At 45.1% G+C, this 15,398-nt stretch overlaps 1 protein-coding gene across 1 annotated transcript in view; it reads right to left on the bottom strand.

The window, feature by feature from the left end:
- Lhfpl6 (LHFPL tetraspan subfamily member 6) overlaps positions 1 to 15,398 on the bottom strand; it is a 191,483-nt gene that overhangs the window by 21,894 nt on the left and 154,191 nt on the right. The window contains exon 3 of the mRNA XM_038347798.1: positions 4,632 to 4,730. Coding sequence (XP_038203726.1) covers positions 4,632 to 4,730 — 99 coding nt within the window. The remainder of the gene's footprint in view (positions 1 to 4,631; positions 4,731 to 15,398) is intronic.

The raw sequence follows: 15,398 nt of genomic DNA on the forward strand, positions 1-15,398 counted from the left end.
TCTGCAGATGGCTCTTCTCAAACACAGACCCCAGACTGTATCTCCGAGGCCAGGCTCAGTGAAGTCTGCACCTTAACTCTGGCCATGAGGTGAGTCATCTGAATGACCTCTCTGTTTCAGTCAGCTTAAATCAAAACTTTTGTAATCTGCATATCAAAGCATCCTAATTTACATAAATGATCAGCATTGAAAATACCAATGAGGGTGGACTGAGAAGGGACTAGGCAGTTCAGAGCACCATTCTTGCAGAAGACTTGGATTTCGTTCCCAGTACCCACAAGGTACCCATGATCTATATAACTCCGGTTTCGGGGGATCTGACACTGTTTTCTGACATCTATGGTTATGAGTTATACATGCAGGACGCATACATACATGCAGTAAAAACACTGAAAAAAAACCCACTGAGAAAATAATAATGTGGGAACCAAGTATCTAACTTTCTCAACAAGACCACTTCTGATTCTTTAAAGGTTGATCACTACTGTCAAGGGGGAAGCAAGCTTGGTGAGAACCAGACAGTCACTGGCCAGCCCTTTGGGACTCTTAATTCTGTTTCTAAATGAGTAGATTTGTAAACACTCCTCTTCTTTCTTCCTCTAAAGTCAAGGCATTCAAAGGTCAGCATTGTAACATTCTCTGATTTGTCCAAGTAGCTACTACTGCAAAACTGGTTCAAAGTTCTGTATTTAATATGAAAATGCCTGATAAATATGTGATAGGAAAAAAAAACACAGGCAAGTAAAGAACAAAAGCCATAGACATCCACAAACAGCCTTCTTTCCTTTCCCGTCTAAAAAGTGGAGACGTCTGGGTTAGGTCTTCCCCACATTGCATTACAATCACGAATGTCAACTTCCTATGAAACCCCTTCCTGCCTATTACATACATTTTCTGGACCAATTCAAATGTTTTCCCTAGAGGGTCCTTACTAACCTATAATCAAATGAAGTTACTTTGTATCTTGCGTCCATGGTTTATGCTTGGGATTAAAACGTGCTTAGACAGAAAAACTAAACATAAAGAAGGCTCCTTTCAGGCCATTCTCCTTCATCTCCCTGTAGCCCATCCACAACATCCCCAGGGAAAGACAAATAATCTTTTTTTTATTTGATGCCTTAGGATTTCTATTACTGTGAAGAGACACCATGATCACAGCAACTCTTGTAAAGGAAGACATTTAACTGGGGCTGGTTTATAGTTCAGATTCAGGGCATTATCATCATGGTGGTCCGTGCTTGTGGAGCAGCTGAGAGTCCTACATCTTACAGGCAATAGGCAGTGGACCATGACACTGAGCGAACCTTAAGCAAAAGAGACCTCAAAGCCCGCCCCCACATTGACACACTTCCTTCAGCAGGGCCACACCTACTTCAACAAAGCCACACCTCCCAACACTGCCACTCCCTATAAGCTTATGGGGGCCAATTACATTCAAACTGCCACAGTAGGTAGGTCATGATGTAGGACAGTTTTAATTCTTTTTTTTTTTTTTTTTGGTTTTTTATTTTCGAGACAGAGTTTCTCTGTGGCTTTGGAGCCTGTCCTGGAACTAGCTCTTGTAGACCAGGCTGGTCTCGAACTCACAGAGATCCATCTGCCTCTGCCTCCCGAGTGCTGGGATTAAAGGCGTGCGCCACCACCGCCCGGCTGTAGGACAGTTTTAAACTATAAGCAAAGGGAGGCAACACAAGTGTCCAGCAAGATGTTCAGAAGTGACAGCTTCGTAAGGGAAGCCAGCATGGGCTACTATGTGGGATGGTTTGATAATGGTTCTAAGGGTAGTCAGCGTGGGCTGATGTGTGGAACGGGTTTGACAATGGCTCTCTGCTTCTCTTCTTAGGGATTTTGAAAGAAGATGACAGAGTCCCCAAAAAGAGAACCCGGAAAAACAGTACAATAAGCGAAACTTACTGACACCGGGAATCGAGATCCCATTCTCTTCTTTAGATGATGCCACTGTCTTTCCCCTTCATCATCCATGCAAAGAGAAAACATAAAAACTACTGGGCAGAAATTAAATTACGCTAGTCTCTTGAATTGCTAGTGTGGTTTTAACAACATAAAATTAGCAAACAAGGGATGGAGAGGTTAAGAGCACTGGTTGCTCTTTCAGAGGACCTGGGTTCAGTTCCTAGCACTCACGAGGAAGTTCACAGGTATCTGCAACTCCAGTGCTAGGGAATCTGATGCCCTCTTTTGGCCTTGAGGGCACGGCAGATACATGATTCACAGACATGAACGAAGGTAAACACATATACATAAAGCAAAAGCAACTTAAAGAATAAAAAATAGATAATAGAAAACAGTGAGGAGGCGTGCTTTAATTCAACACTCAATGTTTTTGATGAGCAATGTTGAAAAGACAGAAAATACCCGGGTCCAGCAAAGAAACCTCAGCTACAAGATCTGAGTCCTGTTGCGTACTCGACTACCTAACTCAATGTGGCAGCCCAGCCACAGGGCAGCTGAGGACAGGGTTCCGGTCAAGTTGGAGCCTGTGTTAAACAGCTAGGAATGTTTCAAAGGCCAGGGAAAGGAAAAGCCAAGCGACATATTAAAGTGTCTCCCTTAGACGCGGTACACACCTAGAGCAAAAAGCAGAAAGGCTATGAAGAGTCCACTTGGTGCCAGCAGTTTTTCTTTTTCTTTTTTCTACATGAATGGTGACTATAAAAGTAATGCAAACTCAGGCAAGTTTGTACTGGAAGAGGGGAGAAGAGAAACAGGAAGTGGCTTGCTTTATTCCTGCAAATAAGGAGCACACTGTGTCCTTTGGAGAGAGCCAGTGTCCTCCTGAGGAGAGCGAGGTGATTGACATCCAGTAATAAAAACCGCTTCTTTTAGGTTCTAAATTCTGTTTACTTTTCTTCGCATTCTTTTTATTGTCTTTAAACAGTATTTTGCTATGTAACTCATGGTATTAACAAGGGGAAAGACGGTCATCAGCATTGTAACATAAACATTTAAAAAAAAAAAAAGCTGATCTAGAATGGAGTCAAAACCCTTGGGCCAGTTCTCTCAGAACTTTTCTCCTGGAATCGATGTCTTATGGGAGCAGCAGATGTTTAAGACAGTAAACTGAACTGGTCGAAGATGGCCTGACAGGCAGAGGCTACGCTTCCAGTCCACGAGGCAGAGGGAGCAGACTGGCTGCCTTTGGCAGTCACAGCTGCACAGCTGTTCCAAATATGGCATCTTGGACTTCGGAAGACCCGCAGAAGCAGGAAAAGACACGCTGACCTGCCCGAGCCCTTTGGCCCTGAGGCAGGGTCATGAAATGTAGGCAGACTACGTACTCCCTCTCTAAGTAAGGAATAAGCTCCGCAAGTGTCTGCACCTGAAAGGTATCTATGTCCCTTCAACACGGGCACAGTGAGGGAGACAGATGGCCTCGCTATTACTATTGGCTCACACCCCAACCCGCCCTGTCCAATCATGGCTCTCCATGACTACCTACTGCCTTATTAAACCTGGACAGGAAGCCATGGGTTTAGCATCTATACAATGTCTTTACCTTCTTATGAAGGTCCTTATATCCTGTAAAATGTATTTGAAATACCTTTCCATGCTTTTCCCTCACTAATCTACCTTTGCAATAGGGGCCTGAGTCATGAACCCAGTAGGGGTGAGAACATATGTCCCGTCCTGTGCAGTAGTGGTTTAACAGTCCTTAGTCCTCGGTCCTGTTAACACTGATTCCAGAAAAATACTCCAAGAAAAACAATTCCGCAAAGACAACACATATTCAAACATTTCATTAGGACATGCCTTAAAGCAATAGGAAGTGAGGTAAACTTAGCTATTTTCTCAACTGAACAGAGATAAGGGGGTGATTAAATCGGTGTAAGTTTATCGACCAAGTAAAGCAGCCCCCAATTGCCACAAATGGAAATCTTGAATACTATGTAATGTGCACTCCATTAGAAACCACGGAGGCTGCAGAGTGGGGAGGATACACCTAGCTACAAGTGGAGAGCAAACAAACTTGTGCATTTAGCACATAGACAAGCACGGCCATGAAGGGGTCTTCATGCACACACAAAATCCCACACACGCATCCCATCTGAGGAGTGGTGGCTCACTGCTTCTGCTGTGGGATTCTCTGATGGACTCTTCTTCCCTCCAGCTCCCTCTGCTGTGATGCGCTTCCTGCCCGCCAGGAGCGTCTATCTGTGGCTGGTGATCACACATATGCCTGTACTCGGGACCCTGCTGCAGCTCTGTCTCCCCCCTTCCCCCTGTACCCCACAGAGAAACTGCTCTGCCCTCCTTGCAATTTCCTTGATGATTCTGTTTGCCTGTGAAGTTCCCAGAGATGTTTTCAGCATGTATAATGAGTAATAAATATACGATCTTGAACAAAGTAATCAGAGACTATGAATTCTCTTGAGAGCAGGGCCATTCTATTTTCTTTGAGTCTGAAAGATAAATCATAGTGCTGGCAAACAGTAGGGTATCCATGGCTCCTCATTAGACAAATAGATAAATGTATGTACGTGTGTATGTATGTACACATGCACGTATGTACACCATCGCACATAATGACTAGCCGAATGCAGCCCCATACTGTCCTCCTTCAAGGAAGCAGTGATTAAGCCCTTCTTCTAGAAAGGATGGCACAAACTTACCCAAGTCAAACTGGCCAGAGATGTAACCACAAGTCTGCCGGACTTCCTCGCTGTCCCAGCCCAAGGGGTAGAGGGCACAGCCAGAGCCAATCAACAAGCCTGTGGAGAGGTAAAACAAGAAGACATTGCAAATCAAAACTGGGAACATGACAGGCCACGGTGCCTGCCCTTTGAAAACACCGCGTTAAATTCCTTTAAGCAATCTCAAGCCAGTCAGATTCCAAGAATAATACCGAGTCTGCTTAAAATAATAGTGAAAATAGAAACAACTCAATTTGTTTCCAACTTTGACTTTTAAAATGCACTAAAAACCTTGGAAATGCTGTTAAGGAAATAAAATCAAGACTCTCTTAATCCCTCTCGCCAAAAGCCAACCAATTCCATTAATCCCATGAAGAACTCATTCCAGAGCAAGCGACGTTACTAAGTTATACTTTATAATTCATCGGAGTTTGTTTCCAATATAAGAACCAACACCGAAGGTTGCACTGTTGTGAAATTTCAGCAGGAGCAGAAGAAACAAGAACCATGTCGGCTCATCCCTTGAGCCTGTGAACTGTACTGTCTGCTCTTGCTATGCTGAGACTCACCCAGCATCCACACAGCTCAGGAATGTTCTAGAAGGCAGATGCATGAACGTCTAAATCCTCTTCACACACATGTAACACCCAAGTGTCTGAGAATTAGACAGAAGAAAGTGGCCTCATTTTAATATAAATCCGTTATCTTGGCAGCAGACAGTGCTAACTGCCTTCCATGAGTCTTAAATTATGTATGGGTTTTCAAGAACCTGAAAGGGGTTGAAACCCATACCACTGTACTTTTTGAGCTAATCTGAAAGTAAGATATGGTCACACCAATCTGTGAGTATTATTACCACTCACGATGCAGATCTGCTGAGACAGCAGCACCAACCGATGGCACCGTCTGATGGGTGAGAATGTCAGTTCTCAGTCACCACGTCAGCAGCCCCACGTGGGAACACCCTTCAATACAGTAACACGGATGAGAAATGCCGTAACAGGAGAGCTTTGTCACTGATATAGAGAATGCTTTCTGTATCTCTCCAGCCAGCCTTTGTTCTGCTCTGCACCCCAGAGAGTGGCAGTGAGGGGTAAAACCATATTTCTCTTAACACTCATCTAGGGAAGAACGGGCCGTGCCCTCCCTAAACACTATGCTAAGCCATGAAGAGAGTCTCCCAGTGTGATACTCCATCCCCTGCCCTGGTGCTCCTCCAAGTGGGGGTCTGATCTGAGAGTTCAGGATCCTCAGGATAAATCACTGACTGCAGTTGGACCTGTCTGCAGTGCAGAATTGGGAGTCAAGTTCTGGCTGGGACGCCATCCACAAAACAGTGAGGCAGGGTTTCCTGATTGGGCAAGTGCCCACTGGTCAGCTTCCTCAGGCTTTTCCCATCGGGGAAGTTTTTTTTCTAGCTATGTTTCCCCACCATTAGGTAAAAAGATGTTGACGATGTCAGAGTTTATGCAAATTTAATCCATACATATTAAATAATCTATGTAAGAGCATTACACCATACTTAGTTCTTAGTAGGTAACACCCGTTTTTGAGATTTTGTTAGTAATTTTTTTTTCGAGACAGGGTTTCTCTGTAGTTTTGGAACTTGCCCTGGAACCAGCTCTTGTAGTGATTTTTAAAGGGCAACAAATATAGAAATGTTTGGGATAGAATTTGTTCAAGTGCCAAATTAAAAAAAAATGGTAATATGTAAGCCATCAACAGTTTTCCTGTCTAATTTGGAAAGAAATATTTTAATTTACTAATCATGAAGTCCCAAAAGTACCTTCTTGGTCTGGTGGTACTCTCTAGCTGGGTTTTGGGCCCTGAATAGGAAGGAGCTGACCCATGCTAAGTTACACAGGCAGGAAGGAGAGCAGCAATTCCCTACAGTACAAAACACTTGGGAATCAGTTCCTTTGCAAAATCTGGGGCTGTCTTTGTGAAACCACGAAAAGCCAACTCAGCCATGTAAATTAACAACAATTTTATACACAGGAAACTCCCACTGTGTGTGTGAATTTTAGGCAAACTTCCTACCTCTAAGCTACATTCCGGCCCCGAGCAGGACTCTTAGAAAGCAACTACAAACACATGCTCACGTTTAAAAATTAGCTGTTTCGTGGAGTGGACAAGTTCATGTGAATTTTTCTATTAATTTTTACGGAGACTGTGTTTTGTCATCTACTACTGTCTGCTCATGGGAAGGACACTAAAGATTCTGAGAAACATTTCTAGAAGACAAGCGTATGTACCCATAGGGGGCTAACTGGTGGCCACAAGTTTTAGGATTTGCAGGGGAATACCAATGGTCAGTAAATGTCTGCGTTAGTGGGTGAGAACCAAAAACAGTCAGGAAATCAGTTCTGCTTCACAGTGAAGGACCCTGGCAACTCCATCAAAGCCGTCACCTTATTAGTATTGCAACACATATCAAACACAGTGAGTATCAGGCCGGAGACTCAGAAAACTCCGGGTCGTATCAGGCAACGCTTATCTCCTATTCAGGGCAAATGTAATCCAATTTGGGGCCTATGTTCCAAGCCAGGTCCAGCCACCTATTCCCAACAAACCAATTAAAAGAGCCAAATTAATTATGGAAAGAAGAAAAATGAGACTTATTCAGTGTGGTCACACTGAAAGAGAGAGAGATAGGGACTCACTCCCATCTTGAACGTCCCAAGGAAAGACTGAGGTTTAAACAGTGAGCCATGGATGAGTACATCTAAGGGGTATGATCAGGTGTGATCCTGCCCACTATTGACTCACTTCTGGCTCCAGCCTTGTCCCACGAGGGGGTGTGACAAATTGTTAGAACTACGTGACATCTCTTTCTGGAAGCCGAGTTCCTCCTCTGGTGCGGCCATTTCCTCCTGCCAACATCAGATTCTGAGGGGGAAATTCCCATTTCTTTGGGGTCTGTTGTTTCCATAGTCTGATAGGTTGAGAGCCGCAAGAGCCTCTTTAGAATATCTTCACTTCTGCAGCTCCCATTACAGACGGGTGGGACGCCGGAGAGTTGCCGTACTGCACAGTACAAATATTGACCATTTGCATAGTTTTGGAAAACTCCAGTGGAGAGTTCTGCTCTAAGGACAAACTTCAAGAGGGTGCCGGCTTTCCAGACTCATATCCAGGACCTGGTATTCTTTTGCAATAATTAAAGTTCACACCTGCTCTTCAGTCTTCTTTCTCAGGTAAGGGTGGGAACTCCGACTCTAAAACCTGTTCTCTAAACCGTCCTGCTAGCGGGAGCTTTGTGTCATGGTCTGTCAGGGAGACACTTCTGTGTGGAACTCAGAAGATGAGACTGGAGTAACCTGGTATTTGCTGCAAGTCTTTCTGCAGATGGCAGACTTGAGATCTGGGGAGGACCTTCCAGACATCCATCCCTCCACCTTCCCTAGAGAAGGTGGTTGGACATCAGGTTCTTTTTGATGCCTGGACTTCTGGTTTCTGGAATTCCTCAAGTCAGCTCCTCTGACCTTCACTTTCCCAGACCTTCCAGCAAGCCTGCAAAACTTCAAGTCTAGAGGCATTCGACTGAAGGGACCTAGTGTGGTCAAGTCCCGGGCTGGTCCATGTGTCACTCATACAAGATATGAAATATGAATTTTTTTCTATTCTCTCATACTGCATATGTTTAATTAAACATCACCTTGAAACAGGTGTAAGCTAATTTTTAACACTCTGGGTGGTAAGGGCAGATATGTGTGTGTGTGTGTGTGTATACATACATCCGAAAGGTTAGCCTTTACCCATTTCTGTGACATCCTCTCAGGCTAAGGAATTTAACATGCTAATTAACCTCTCTAGAAGTATGGGTGTCTTGAGTGGGTGCCTCAAATGACAACTCACTGCCCTTAAGGTATGGATGGGAGTTAACAAGCATTTTATGATCTCCACTGAATGTACCATATTGTAAAAGGAAAGTCATTAAATGCGAAAGTGAGAATATCTTTCTGAACGAAAGGACTTGCCCCCATCCTGTTACAGCCCTGCCACCCCTCAGTCCGTGGTGTAGCACCATTTGGAAGTCCATGGCTTACTCTCCACGAGGGCCTTATACTACACACTGCAGGGGAGGTCACAGGAGCTGAAGTATCCGCTCAAGTGGCATCTCAGTGATCCAACAAGTCTGGGCCGTTCTGGCTGCTTACTCTGTTCATCAGGAATAAATAGCTCCAGAGACCCTCTAGCTTCAAACTTTAATATAATTTATAGAGATTTTCTTTATTATATTTATAGACCTTGTTACCATCCAGGTTTCATTTTAATTAAGTTCCTTTGCCACTACATCAAAAAAAAAAAAAATCATGAGAAAGCCACATGATCACACGTTTTGAAGAAAACTGTGCAGTCAGGAGGGAAAGTGAGGAAGAGTGCTGGCTGGGGGGGGGGGGGGGGGAGGGGGCAGCCCGAAGGATGTACTAACGGAGGTGAGATGCTGGGGAGGTGTGAGATTCAGGCTCACTTGGGATTAAGGAAGAATCTATTTTTGCAGTCCGGGAGACTCTGTGACTTTTATGAGGTCACGAGTTAAGTCACAAATTGCCAATTAGAAGAATCTCTCCTTTCCACCTCTCTTCACCCCTGCAATCCGCTGTGGGGGGTGGGGGGTGAGGGCAACACATCACCAATAAGGGTATTTTTGTAGATTGAGGGGAGATGTTGCCTTCTAAAAAAGAATAAAAAAAGAAACTAGGTGACTCAGTAATCCTTCAATTTAACAGATTCACTTTAGTAACATGTTGGTGATTAGGCCTTCCATCCCGACTACCTAGGGCCTGAGGCTCATTCTGTTCAAGAACAACAAAACTGTCTGAAGAGCCACGTCAGAGGGCTGATCTTTCTGAAGAAGCCAGTGTTCATGGGGAAAAGACTTCTGTCTGATAAATGCAAAGAGACAGACGCTCCAGAGATGTGCTGGGTAAAGTTAAAAGGAAGCCTACTTTCAGGGCTGGGGAGATGGCTCAGTGAGTGGGGTAAATGCTTTTGTTGCTCCCTCAGAGGACCTGGTCTTAGTTCCCAGCACCTACATGGTGGCCCATAACCATGTGCAACTCCAGTTCCAGAGGATCTAATACCCTCTTCTGGCCTCTGTGAGCATTATACACACTCATTCACATAGAAATAATATATTATATATATATATATTATATATATATATATATTATATATATAGATTTAAAGAGTCTACTGTTTAGCTCAGTGAGCCCCTCAGCATGGATACTTCATCTGTCCTCGTACTCCTACAGGGGACTTTCTACCAGTTCTTTCTAGTGTCCAGAAAATGCTAGCAATGTCTGCCAAAATATTATTTATTTCTTAGCGTTTGAATGGGAAGCCTAACCGCTGAAGAGTTCAGAGGTTCAAGAACAGACCTGGGGCTGGGAATTTTCCCTTCTGTGAAACTCTTTTCCATTCAGACTCAGCACTGAGCACTTGGCCTGCAGAATATTAACATAACAATTCAGTTCCTGCCAAGAGAGCAGAACAAACCCCTAGTCAGCCATTGCCAACTGCTCTCCCCAGGTGGGAAGGACGAAGTCCTCCTGTTAAGCTCATAAAGCCTTATATTTTTTTCCAGAGGACTCTTGAAATTCAAGTTTTTGATGCGTTCTCACTCCTTTTCCGTGACTATTGAGTCATTTTTTTCACCATATTTTTAATAGTGTGACTTTTCCCACCCATCGCCCCTTCAGTGGTGACACCCGCCTTTTCCCCATCAATTCATCTTTTATGTTTTTTTGGAGACTTTCATCCATGATCCAGCCCCTTTATCTGCCTTTCTGTGGCAAGCACTGAGGGAAGTGTTCTCTTTACTGTTCTCATGAAGGCTGCTCGATCTTACAGCCGGTTATCTGGGCTTTCCTTTGGAGTGGGTTGGCAAGCTTCCATCTCAGAGCTTCCATATGCTAATTGGCGTAGGAGACAGTCTCCATTTCCACACTCGATAAGGACTCCTTACGAAACATAACAGGATGAAGAGCCAAGGAGAGGAAGCCCCTGCAAACGCTGGTATTATAACTCTTCAGACCCCCAAAATGCGGTTAAAAGCAGATCCTATACTGTGTAGCGCGGAGGGATGGTTAGGCTCCAGGAAGCTGTGTTCTGAGTCCTGACGTGATACTGAAGTTTAAACGGATGGCTAATAGGCACGTGCACATGTAAGTGGCCATGGTCTAGTTGCGGTCCCGTCCGCCATTGACCCGCTATTATCAGGGCTTCAGTCTCACCCTGTGAGGTGTGAGGTGGCGTGACAGGTTGTTAGAGCTGTGTCCCATCTCTTTCTGGGGGGACAATTCCATTCCTGCTCCTCTAATGGTACTCTCCTAGGATCAGACTCCGGGAGAAATTCCCATTCCTTCCAGGTCTGTGGTTTCGACCGTCAGATGGGAAGACTGAGAGACACACGTGTCTTTTTGGAATATCCTCATTTCTGCCAGGCCAGTTCTGTTTTCACTCCTTAGGTTTGTGCTCAAACTCCATCATGAAAATACCTGCTGTTTAGGTTTAGAGATGTCAGCATTTAGCCTCCCCAGGCCACGCAGCAATGATCTACGTGAGTCACCCCTCCCAGGAGCTCCCGCAGGCACGAAGGTTTATTTGAGGTTGTACTGTCTTGTGGTTATTTCTGTATTATATCTCCTGTACATGCGATTACTTCCATTTAATGCACTCATTCACAACAATTGTTAAATAGTCAGTCACTGTGGTATTATTTGGCATTTTTAGAAGCCTTGGGAAATTATGTTACAGTTCGTAATTAACAAATAACACGAGACATATTATTGCCTCTACTTAATACAAAAGCTTATCAAAACAGGCCTGTACTTCCAAAGGCGCCCCAGCGTTTCCAGGAGACACATTCGGCATCCTGAGTACTGAGCAATTGCTCCCAACCCCTGTCTTCCAGAGACCCCACGAAGAGCCACATGCTCTCTGACCCACCCTCGACACATCCGCACATGTAATAGCCCTGCTAACCTGAGCCAGTCAGCTGCCTGCAATCAAAGACCAGGGACAGGGCCCTCTGAAACCTGCCAATCTCTGCCTTGCTGGGTGCCAGTGACCCAGGCATGAGTTCTAAGACACAGAGAGTCTCTGTCTAGAAAGTGCACCTACAGGCATCACAGTCAGCAACCCTCTCTGCTCTCACAAGTAAAGGCTCAGCGCTGTGATACAAAGTAAAACCTGGTCATTTCTGTACGGACAATGGTGTTTTACGGAATCACAGGCAGATTCTTGTCTTTGTCTTCAGGTTTTCTTAAACTGTTTTTCAAAATGGTCTGTCAACCCTCATTTCTTTTTCTTTTACAGCTCACGGGACAAAAGACACAAAAGACAGATACAGTGTGTTAGGCCCCAGAAGGGCTTCCTGGCTCACAGAAAACCTCACAAACTAATTTCAGCCATGAGTGGCTTGTCATCTTTTCTCTTTCTCGGGTCCCAGGCAACCGTTACAGCTGATCATATCCCACCCCTCCCATGCGACAGCTCTCAGGCAAACGCTCCGGCATGAAGGCTTCATCTTTCCAACCCAGGGGCGCAAAGTTTGGTAGCCCTGTCACTTTGGTTCTTCAGGGTGCCCGGTTTTCTCGTCTGTAAAGTGAGGGGAATATCTTCTCCTTGGGCTCCTGCAAGGGTTAAAGGCGATGGTGTTTGTGGAGAAGTGGCATAGCACTTCAGAAAGACAGCCAGTGAGAGGTCTTCACTGGAATCCTTCCATCTGGTGCCGTGGGCAGGAGACGTTGGGTGACGCGTTTTCATGGAGGTTGGCAGCGTACTAATGGTGTCCTTTTCTCTCCAGAAAGAATCTCTTCATAGATGGGGAAATAGGGAGGGCCCTAGCAAGAGGATTCTTCAACTTTGAGCACTGAACCCTTGACCTAGATGTCATTATCAGCCACACATGCCTCAGTTAGTGCAAATAAAATCTTCGTAGCCTGACAACCCTCCCCTGTGAGCAGAGGCCGAACACCCTAATGCTTTTTCTTTTGGCTTTCTTTTTTGTCTTGCTACTGTTTTAATTTAGAGGCACCGTTTGTATGAGCCAAGTAGAGCCAGAATAATAAAGTGGAGCAGGTAGAAGTAGAGACATCCATGTGCCATCCGCCACAGGGATGACCAGAAGCAGAGGCGGTGCACGGTTGCGGCTGCTTAACACACTTGGTTCATGGATGAGGACAACGCTCAACACACTCAATGCTGCATTCACACACCTCTGAGACAAAAGGGAGGGCCATTTTCACCAACTCATCTGTGCCAGAAGTCAAAGCAAAGTTGCAGCAGCTTCGAATTTCCAGAGTGGGGAAGAATACTGTTCAGAACTGTGTGCACGGGAGTCAGCTTTGGTTGGGGGTGTGGTTAAAATGCAGCTTCTGGTTGGCAGCTCCTGCTGAGGTTCAGATCGCTGGCTAAGGCGTCAGCAGGGCCTTTCAAGGTTGTTCTGCTGGGTCTGAATCTGATACCTCCCTATAGCTATGTGACCCTGAGTCTTTAACTTCCCTGAGCTCAGACCTTCATGCGCAAAGTAGGGTTAATAATTTCTCTCTCTTAGCATGGTTCCCAAATCTGCAGCATTGCTGTCAGAAATAAATCAAAGGCTTAAAACAGTGACTAGTTTGGAACCGGGTGTACACCAGTGCCTTGGTAGAAACATTGTATTTGCAGTGACTTGTCGATGATAACAACGACCATGCTACCACAGGAGAGGTGCACGCACTCCGGCTCATACCCGTCAATTTCAGTTCCTTCGGGAGCAGCTACTGAACTATAGGTGTTTGTGAGTTGAAAGTGAGCACGCAGCAAGCATAGAACCTCTTCACAAGCAGAAATGCTCTATCATTTGCTCATGTCTTCACAACAGACACATTTTTTAAATCCCATCCTATGTCTGCAGCTAGGAATTGTTGCATCCCATTTAACATGGATCACGAAAAGTTTGCAGCATTTAGGAGCGTTGGAGGCAATGCATGGCTAGTGTCTGCTCGCCGACCATCGTGGGTCTAAGACTGATAAAGCTTTAGAATTTGCTTACCTGTTTGTTTATCGCCTACCAAGCCATTTTCCCATTTCTCTAATCTGGAAATCCATACCTTTGGCGGGGTGGTTGGGTGGGTAAGACTGTATGTTACAGTAGATACCAAACCTCAGCTAATATATTTCTTGCCATCTCTGATACCCCACCCTTTTGCAGTATGCAAAACAGTTTGTCATTATCCATATACCATCTTCTAACCTTTGACCCAGAAGGGGCTGAAACTGGGACCCGTCAACTTTGGAAACTGATTTATGCACAAATCTCAAGCAAGGACACTTCTAACCTTTTCACATTTCTCAAACAACTCTCCTGCAAACTAAAATAGAAACAGCTGGCTTTGGCTCTCTGACCCAGAAATACCGATGGGAGCCCATTGAGACACTTCAGAAAGCCCAGAATGACAGCAGAGTCCAGCAGAGCTGCTCAATTTTAAGTACAAGTATTCTCCCTTAAGGGTCATGCTGCTTTGCGCAAAATGAATTATTCTTAAAATGATAAAACAACAATACCAAAAAAAAAACCCCACCACCTCCATCACCACCAAAAATATCCTCAAACAACCATCGCAAGTTCTCTCTCTCTCTCTCTCTGTTTTTGTAAAGCAGGGCTGGGCTTTAACAATAACCTTTCAGAAACTAAACAAAAACAAAAGCTGAACCCTTAAGTACACTTCAGACTCTGGGCTTCACTCTCTCCTTGCTTGGCAAATGCAGATTGGATTCCAGCAAGGCTCCTGGCAGTGTGTGCTCAGCCTCAGAAACGGTTTCCAGCGGAAAAACTGTGGGGACAAAGGCTTTGCAGCCTGACAACCTTGCATGCAAATATTTGGCCTGCTGCTTGCTAGATACTGGCTGAGCAAGCCATAAACATGAGCTCAGGGAGTTTCTTCAGAAAACGGAGACATCAATGCCTTGCACAGAGTCACTGTGAGGGCTAGATAAAAAGTCTAAAGCCCCGGCATAGGACAAGACATACAGTTCCCATCTCATGACATTCTGAAAAGTGGAAGGAGCGCTGGGCTGTGAAGACTGAGTTTTGTTTGTACAACAGTGGCTATACAAAAGGGAAGTGCACTACCTTCGGGGTACATTGTTTTATAGAACACGTCGGAAAACACTGGTAATCAAGGGCAGATAATACCATGTGTCTGCTCTCACAGACAGTACAGCTCAGCCTCATGAAACAGAATGCTGTCCCCGGCCCCCTCCCAGCCTGAGAAGCATCCAGATCTTTGCTTTGATTCCTGATAAACAACCAGTTCAGTTTCCTTGGCCAGGGGCTCGCCTCTGAGCGTGGGAAGCAGCCTCACTAATGTCTGATGTACTCATCTTGACTCTTCCCAGGATTCCTGGGGGAACTGACACCAGGGACCTCGGTGGTGGGATCCAGGGCCAGTCAGTGCACAGACTGTAACTATGTAACAGGACAGTTCTTGCCACAGTGCCTCTTATAAGAACTGGGGCAGATTTAGAATTTGTGTCCTGTCTGAATGGAAATAGACATAAGACCTAGAAGCTCTGATTCATAGCAGAACATACGAAGTATGTTGTCCTGATAATATTCAGAGGACTCGTGGACCCTGTGCCCTCTGGGAAGCACCAGCTGGCCTGGGAACCAGTGGATTTGAGTAATCAAGTTCCCTGGGAAGAAAGGAGAAGTGGGGGTGTGCACTGCAGACAAGAAGATATGGATTGAACCCT

This window comes from Arvicola amphibius, chromosome 11 (genome assembly GCF_903992535.2).
Source record: "Arvicola amphibius chromosome 11, mArvAmp1.2, whole genome shotgun sequence".
Taxonomy (NCBI): Eukaryota; Metazoa; Chordata; class Mammalia; order Rodentia; family Cricetidae; genus Arvicola; species Arvicola amphibius.